This window comes from Mesitornis unicolor, unplaced genomic scaffold (assembly GCF_000695765.1).
Source record: "Mesitornis unicolor isolate BGI_N332 unplaced genomic scaffold, ASM69576v1 scaffold50930, whole genome shotgun sequence".
Lineage (NCBI taxonomy): Eukaryota > Metazoa > Chordata > Aves > Mesitornithiformes > Mesitornithidae > Mesitornis > Mesitornis unicolor.
This window is the reverse complement of record NW_010161301.1, coordinates 5,097-14,006: the sequence shown is the minus strand read 5'-3', so window position 1 is coordinate 14,006 and position 8,910 is coordinate 5,097. Positions and strand designations below refer to the sequence as shown.

The 8,910-nt window shown below is 37.1% G+C and overlaps 1 protein-coding gene across 1 annotated transcript; it reads left to right on the top strand.

Annotated features, from left to right (window-relative positions):
• Positions 1-3,211: 3,211 nt before the first annotated feature.
• On the top strand, positions 3,212-8,423 carry LOC104535525 (PR domain zinc finger protein 2-like; the record flags this gene model as incomplete). Its single annotated transcript, XM_010192440.1, has 3 exons — positions 3,212-3,329; positions 4,527-4,630; positions 8,271-8,423. Coding segments are annotated over 3 exons (375 nt in total), but the record flags the coding sequence as incomplete, so codon positions are not given.
• Between the last annotated feature and the right edge of the window lie 487 nt (positions 8,424-8,910).

The following is an 8,910-nucleotide window of genomic DNA, read 5'->3' as shown; positions in this document are numbered from 1 at the left end:
CCAAGCCAAAACCAAAACTCCCCAAAGAAACCAAACCCCCAAATGAAACCCAACCAAACGAATACCCCACTCTTGTTAGCTTGTAACTTGCAGTGTGTGGTTTTGATGCTGTCTTGTTCACTCTCTGTAGTCCCCCTCATCTACGCCTACATATAATTTGTTAAAAGCCACTGTGAAAAATAGGCTTGTTTCTCCCCCAATGAAAAATCTTGGGCTAATGTATTGGAAAGATGCTTTGTTTTGGAAAGGTTTCTTTGTTTAATGTGCTGAGAAGAGCGTGTTTTTCGTCTGATGATACAAGGCTTCCCGCGTATCAGTTCAAGGCTAACAGATGTCTGAAAATCGGACTTTAATCACTTTCTGATTGTTGGATGAACAAAATAAAACTTTGCTCTGCTTTGAACAGCTATTATAACTAAAGAATAAGGATTTTTTTATCCTCCCTGGTCTCTTCACTCTTGGATGGGAAGGGATTTCTGGCATTCTGTTCCTTCCATGGTATCCAATTTGGGGTCTTCATCCCCTGCAAATAGCTCTCTAGGATGTCTCTGTGCAGCTGTTAGGGCTTACCAAGGCAGCAATAGAATAACCTTGCTATGGCCCTAGCTTTATCTTCTTTTCTTGTTGCTGTTAAAGCTGGCAAAGACACGTTCATGTAACTGTTCTTAACTCATCAAGTTGCATTCATAAACACAGAGAATTATTGGCATGCCCAGCACCCTCAAAGACAGGAGGCTAAGTAGAAAACTTTGAGGAGCTTTATCTGTTTTGCTTTAGAGAGAAAAACCTTAAATTTGATAGCACGTAGAGATGTGTTTTAAATGATAAGTAAACTTTCAGCATAACCTATTTTGTAAATGCTCAATGGAAAGTGCTCTGAGTACTACTCGGAACTGATGAGAAGTGCTATCGTATCTCTGCTCTATGGTTATATGTGAAAGCAAGAATCATTTCCAGGAAGTTGGGGTTTACTGTGACAACTGTAGTGTTGCCCAAGTTGTTATTTCTCAATTTAACACCTCCTAAACTTGTTCAGAGCTTAAGTACAAGATCCTTCTATTGGAGCAGTTATTGCCATCACCACCAGTGTTTGTTTTAACACCCGAACGATCAAAGTTCGCTGTCAGAGGGCAGGTACATTCCTTTTTTAGGGCTGTTGCACGTGGTTCAACATATGCCTGGTTCTCACCAAGCACCATTTTTTTCATTTTTCATTTCATTCAAACTTTGAAATTCAGGTTGTTTTTATCAGGAGTAGTCTTCTGTTGGTTATAATTTGGAAATAAAGAGCTAGTTGTTTAATGGCAAGAGTAGCCTTGACTGTTGTGTTACACAAAGAATAGTATGAATAATATTATAAGCAGCCTGTTGAACCTTGGAGGTTGCTTCAAATGGAACTAATCACTTACTAGACATTCGTAAATAATTTATTAGCCTTCTATTGCCTTTGAAACTTTAATACAAAAATACCTTTAAACCTTTTCTATTAATTATAACCTGCTGGCTAAGGATTCCAAGATGTGGATTTATTTAGGAATTATAATTAACATTTAGGATACTGAAATAATCACTTTTATGACGTTACTTAAACTCCTTTATTGTCTCTAAAAGCTGTTTTTAGCTTATTCTGTTTGTTGCAGAGCAGTTAACATGACATGCAGATACTTAATATCGATCTTTGGAGTTTTAACTGGTGTATTTTAGCACAGCAGTTTATTTGCCTCTTGTTACTTTAATTGCCAGTAACATGTGTCAACAGTATAATTTGGGCAAATGATATGTATGTCCTGAACCACTTCTGACAACTTCTCTCATCTTCTACTTGGTATTCAAAATTACACCGCTACCAAAGATTTCTACTAAAAGCATCGTGTGTTGCTCTTAAATATACTAGTTTTTCAGGAGCAAACACATTTACTAGCAGAAGAGATTGTATTTAAGATCTTGCATACAACTGAAACATAAAATAATGAAAACTTTTTGTGGCGTACTTTCAGAGAAGATTAGGTCTGAATGTTAGATGAGGTCTGTTGTAGCTGTCTGTAATTGAAAGGGAAAATTAATCTCCTTGCTTTACTTTTTTAATTGAGTTAGACTTTCCAGACAGGTTATGCAAGAGCTAGGATGTTTTCATGCTGCACGTTTTTTTGAAAAATGTGAGTTGTCTGCTTTAAAAATAGGATGAAACATATTGTTTACAAATATGTTGTGTAATCAGAGTAGTTTTAGTGCTTCAATAGGATGTTTAAGGAATAGGAGATTTTTATAGGAATAACTCATGGATGCTACAACTCCAGGACTGTTTCTGTGAACACTTATGTGATACTTTTATGAAGTCTCAGCATAATAGGCTAGACAGGTAGATCAACTTTATAATGTATTTTATCTGAAATTTGGAAGAACTTTAATCAGCAACAGCACAAAGGAGTGTTGTCTCATGTAGTGTAGTGTGTAACAATGTTGTTACTGACCGAATTGCTTGTTAATGTAGTTTCTTATGGCATAGCTGGTCAGTAAAAATAATGCAACTGAAAACTATTCCATGGATGAATTTGCTTACCATATTAATGAGCAATTTCAAAGCATTAACACTAAGCCTGAACTCATATGAAAACTGTATTCTGAAAAATATAGAGAATTTCCAAAATACAGAACAACAGTACTTTTCTGTTAATTTGTCTTTAGATAGAATATAGTAGTGGTGTCAGGTAAGTCATATTCAGACAGGAAAAGTAAAATACCTTTAGCTTAAATCTCCAGGTAACTTGAGGGAGAATTTTGTATTTGTTTTTGAGGAGAGGCCAAGGAAAATGAATGAAATGGCAAATGGCCTAAGAGATACATGAACACCCTTGCAGTTAGATTGACTCACTGTATACTGCTTGTAATCAAAGCACATTCATTAACTAAAACAAAAGAATATTTACTGCAACTTTAGTTATCAGTGTTTTATGTATATCTAATGTGGACTTAGAACTTTGCATTAAAGCATAAACATGTATAATGAAAATAATAGTGAAACTTGAATGTTCTGATAAAAAGAGACTTGTATATTAGCATGTTGGTAGAGGGGACCCTAGTTGAAATGGAAATTTGGAAATTCAACTTTAATTTCAAGTCAGGAGTTGTTATCTCATATGGGTTGATCATCTGTTGTGCTTTTGTTTTCATCTGTTAATGGCGGTGGCCATTCTGGCTTTTTGACTTGCAGAACACATCTGATTCTCCTGTGGCAGTGGAGACCTTAGATGATGTACCTGAGCACGTGCTCAGGGGGCTTCCTGAGGACGTGAGGCTCTTCCCATCTGCTGTTGACAAGACACGGCTTGGTGAGTGCTACAACTGTGAAAAGAGAATGTGGATTTTTACACTAGCTCACATAAATTACAGTTGCTGGGAAAGTCTGGTGCCTTCCTGTGGTGGGTAGAGATCATGTCTGGTGCATTTATCTGAAATATTTTCTGTTGGGAAGTGTGGACAGCTTCTAAGTTTCTCCAGCATATCAAGATGATGTTCCTAGAACATCAGAATTGGGATAGATTAAGTTATGAAAATACTGATATGTTACTTCACTGGTTTGTTTTCACTTACAGCACTTCACCAGTTTTGTGTTTTGCAGCTATCCTACTGTTGTCTCTTTAGAACGCTGCACCTGGCTTCCAATCTATTGAGAAAGCTTAATTTATAAGAGCAGATTCAGTGCAGACTTGAAAGCTGGAGCAAAGTGTTGTTTCTGTAGTATGTGCAAAATGCCCACCTTCTTTTTTAAAAAAGTCTAAGGTGGGAGAACTTTGATGGAAATCAGAATTGCAGACTGGATGTTTGATGCTGAAGGCCGGTAGTCTGAGGAGTAAGCCTGCCAACAGATGCCTTACTGTTACTAACGGGTTATAAGCTCCTTGGAACAAGGTTAATCTTTTCTAGTATGAGCCTGATCTGGCGTGGTCTGAATGAAAATGTTATGTTTAATTAGCAATTATTTGTCAATCTGGTCTTAGTTTTCGTGCTATAAAATGTGAAATGCAGCTGTCCACTTTCAATTTGGATAAATCTTGTCAATAAATCTGTGGGCAGATGCATATATTTTAAACAATCCTAAGTGTTTGTTTTCCTTCAAAATGAGTTAGTCTCACAACTTTTGTGAGGGCTTCATTTGCCTGGCATTGTTTCAAAGAAAGCAAATAGGATTTTTGTTTTAATAACATGTTCACTCAGCAGAACAGCTGAAATCTGGGACTTTACAATATAAAACCTGTAATGCTCTTAGGGTTTTTTGAATATCACCTGAACTACAAGTGAAACCAGGTAAATGCTTAAACCTTTCATGGGTGAAGTGAATTTTGGAAAGAGGATTTTTTGAATTCATTTTAGTAAACTTCAGTTTCCTTATTGTGATCTTAATACTGTAGAATGCCCCCCATTCTGAGGCAAACACATCAAATAATCTGAAGAAATACGAACTGTGAGTAGAAGATTTGTTTGAGCTAGGTTAGATTACTTTTAACTACTGGTATGTGTCTTTTCAGGTGTCTGGGCAACAAAATCAATTTTAAAAGGCAAGAAGTTTGGACCATTTGTTGGTGACAAGAAGAAAAGATCTCAAGTTAAGAGCAATGTATATATGTGGGAGGTAAGAAACAGTGACAGATACCTTTTTCCATTTACAAACTATGTCAGGATTTTGTATTTAGCCTTTAATTTTTCCAGAGATTTTAGAAATAGACATGATGTGAAAAAAAATGCCATCTAGCTATGTTTATCATTACAAACACTTACTTACAGACACTTGGATTGAGCAACTATTCTGAATTACAAAGTTTTAAACTGTTGGTATTGTTTGAAATTGCTTTATTAATTTCCTTCTGTCTCTGGATCACACTTCTTAAGTAGTCTATTGCTGATAAGGCTTTGCTTTGTCAGCTTGAACCCCGAGTGATATCCCTTCTGCAACTCAGTACTGTCGACTGCTTATGAAATTAGGGAAATTAGAAGGATATGGAATCTCTTAAGGAAGCCACAGCACTCCTCCTCATTTAGCTCTTTGAAAACCAGCTTTGTTATGGGAATTGGTTTTGCTCTTGGAGTTTTGATAGAAGTTCTCAACAGTTGCAGTATTTCTTGTGCTGCTTGTGTTTGGGCTTGCCTTAAAGCAAATACTGTCTGGACAGCTGAATAGCTCTTTAAGCTCCTCTGATAGTCATAAGACCTTGGACGTTTTGTAGATTTCAAAATGTGGGCGTCTTAATCTGGAGTTGAATCCTGCCTACAGTGTCTTTAAGGCAGTTCGTAACTACTTCTCGAGATTTCCTCAGCCTTTCTGAAGACACAGCAAATGGCTTTAGCAAAGTAAATGGTGAAGGAGGGGAGGGATGGAGAAGCTGTGGCACAGAGCTTGGTAGTCTACAGGTGTTTCGGCTGAAGATACCTTCTGGTCTGTGGTCTGCACATACTGAACTGCATAAAATGCTGGATACACATGCAAAACTAAATCTTAAACTCTATTGGAAGAACTGATCTAGAACAATTTGCTATGAACGCAAGTTCACATTCAGGAGAGTAATGAAGTATTCAAGTATAATGCTTGTTGCATTGAGCTCATACTATCACAAAATCTGCTGCATAAGGTATCTCCAGTTTTGATCTGGCACAAGAACACTTACTGAGATTGAATCAGTCCAGTAAATTATTGACCTTGCAATTGTTTTTCTCAGTGCTGGATTTTGAATGCTCTCAGTGGATTTGTCGTGTCTTAATATTTTTTAAATTTGTCTTGAAAAATGATTGTTGCAAATAAGCTGTTGTAAAGTTTCATAGTTTGCAGTGCAGGCAATAATGGGAACCCTTGCTAGATTTCAAAGTAAATGCGTGTTGCTTTAATACTGATTTTGGAATTTAAAAAGGCAGCTAACATGAGAATGCAACAGTTGGCCCCATATGCTGATATCTGAAACAACTCCAGAATCTTAACTGTTAGAAAATATGGTTTGCGAAAGGATGGTGGTGTGTGGGAGTAGGTAGGTATATGGACCTCAAGTAGAACAACCTTTTCCACAAAAATCCAACTTGTTTCTTTAGTGAAGTTAATATGAAGAAAAGGTAAGGCTTCTGAAAGCTGGCATCTCCAGTCAGTTTTAAGAATTTTGAACCGTCGTGCTGGAGGGTCATTAGGAATAAGATGAGTTTTGTGTGTCAGTGTATGCTTGCTGTGTCTGAGGAGAGAAATAGAGACTTGGGCATACTTTCATATTCTGCTGGAGGAAAGCCACAGATAGGAAAATGAGGGCAAGTGACTGAAAACTGAGGGAAATGCTGTTGGCTGATTCAGAATGATGGGCAAAAGTGCACTGATTAGTCTTGACTATGGTTTACAGGAATGACTTAGTCGCAATGTTATATTGTGATTGTTATATTGTTACAAGCCTTACGAGGAGCGGCTGAGGGAACTGGGCTTGTTTAGCCTGGAGAAGAGAAGGCTGAGGGGAGACCTCATCACCACCTACAGCTACCTAAAGGGAGGTTGTAGAGAGGTGGGTGCTAGTCTCTTCTCCCAGGTGATGGGGATAGAACAAGGAGAAACGGCACCAAGCTGTGCCAAGGGAGGCTCAGGTTAGAGATAAGGAGGAAGTTCTTTACTGAGAGGGTCGTCAGAAGCTGGAACAGGCTGCCCAGGGAGGTGGTGGAGTCACCATCCCTGGATGTATTTAAAGAGCGGGTAGACGAGGTACTTAGGGATATGGTTTAGGGGGTAGACAGGAGCGGTTGGACATGATGATCTCAGAGGTCTTTTCAAACAGAGTGATTCTGTGATTCTGTGTGATATAGAGGAGTTGGAGCTGTGTCCTTTCTCACAGCGCACAAGGCCTTTCGGCAAAATTCTGTGAAGCTTTAACTGAGACGTAATGAAATATTTTGTTTTGTGCAAAACCCATAATGAAGTAATATAAAAACATAATAAAGTAATATATACAAAAGTAGTGGTATTAAGTTTTGCCATATCTGTTAACTCTTTCACAGCATTGTTTTGCTCTTTTCTTCCATTTTATCCAGAAGGATTGCTTTTACAGTCTTGGTTTGTGAAGCTCTTTATGTTTTCATATTGCAAGGGCTGGGTGTGCTGCTGATGAACATTCTTTCAAAAGTCAGCTGATGAAATCCATGCTGGAATAGTTTGAGGAAGGGAGATGTTTTCTCTTTGCTTGAAAAGAAACAGATGATTTTGGTATATTTATTGAAACTTTATTGCTAAAATTCTATTAATTAAATCAACAGTGTATCAACACAGAAGAAATAGAATTAATTAAATGATTCTTGTTTTAAGCTCTTGTAGACGTGTACATGAAATTGAAAATGTGAGACAGTTGGAGAAGACTTAGATTTACTTGTAAAACAAGTATCAGAAACAATAAAAAGTTACAACATTGTGTACCAGAATGGAGGAATGATAGTTCCAGTGGTGTCATCTTTGGTTTGGAAAAAAATTTACAGCATCCACTGACAGCTCTTCTTACAGGCCTCTAACTTGGATTATAATAAGAAAAGTGGGAGATACAGAACATGTCTTGAAAGAGAAGCAGAGTTGCTTGTCATCAGAAAATACGGAAGATGTCAGTAACCTTGCTTTATTGCAAGCTGTCTTGAAATGTAAGAGAGGAGTAGATGATAACAGTTCTTCAAGAACGGGAACCAAGGAATTTACACAGCGCCTTGGAACACACAGAAGTTTATTGACGTGGTCAATTTTTAAGGTGATCACAAGATTTTTGAAAGGTTAGGATTTTCTTTAATACCCTGAAAAAAAGATTAAATGTAAATTATACTTTCCCTTATCTTTCAAGGAAAAGCAAATGCTTCTAACATCTATATAGTTACTTTTCCCAATTCAACAGATAGGCAATGGAGCTTTATTTTTACTTTATATCTTAAAATCAGACATTTTAAATGTAGTATCTAGAGAATAATTTCAGGCTTGCCAAACTAAAAAGAAAGCATAAAATGTTGTATGTGTTTTGGCTTTTGAGCCCAAAACCTTCAGAGAAGGGCTCGCAGGCCAAAAGTTACTTCTTTCCAGTTGTACCAGTCCCACTTAGGAGACTGCAGAAGATCAGCAACACGCCCCCCCAGTGCAGCCCCTACCCCTGCTCATATTCTTGATCTCTGTCCATAGATAGTGATCACTACTTTGTGTAGCTTTAAAATGTGGAGTGTTTTAGTGCACGCACACCTCAGTGTTAACAGTTGTCCCTTTGCTTAATGCCATTTTTCTCTCGTAGGTGTATTACCCCAACTTGGGATGGATGTGTGTTGATGCAACTGACCCAAAGAAAGGGAACTGGCTCCGCTATATAAACTGGGCACGTTCAGGAAAGGAGCAAAATCTCTTTCCTCTGGAGATCAACAGGACCATATACTACAAAAGTTTAAAGGTATCGGTGTCTGAAGAATCAGTTACTGCTCTGTTACCTTTTATTATTAATACTTTTACTCCCTTTTATTAAAATCCCTTTTTAAAACTGTTTTTATTAAACAGATTTTGAAACATTTCATGAAACTTAATTAAAATACTGCAAATGCTACATTTCATTGGTCTAAATTATTCTATGCCAATACAGTTAACATTTTGCTCTTTTAAAATATAGGCTATTTATGAACACTGTGTTTATCTTGTTGGTTAATGATTTGCTGTAGCACCAAATTTGACGCAAACTAGAATGAAAAAACCTATAGCAGATTACATAAATGCTTTTCTGCCTCTGTAGGTAGTGAGACTCTCTATGAGGATTTTTTTGGCAGAAATTAGTTATTTTTGTGGTCTTTGCATTGTATAACAAAGATTGATTATCAAGATACTTTTAAAAGTAGCTCAATGAAACAATATTTTCTGGTTTTATACCCTTCTAGTTTTATTCAGGG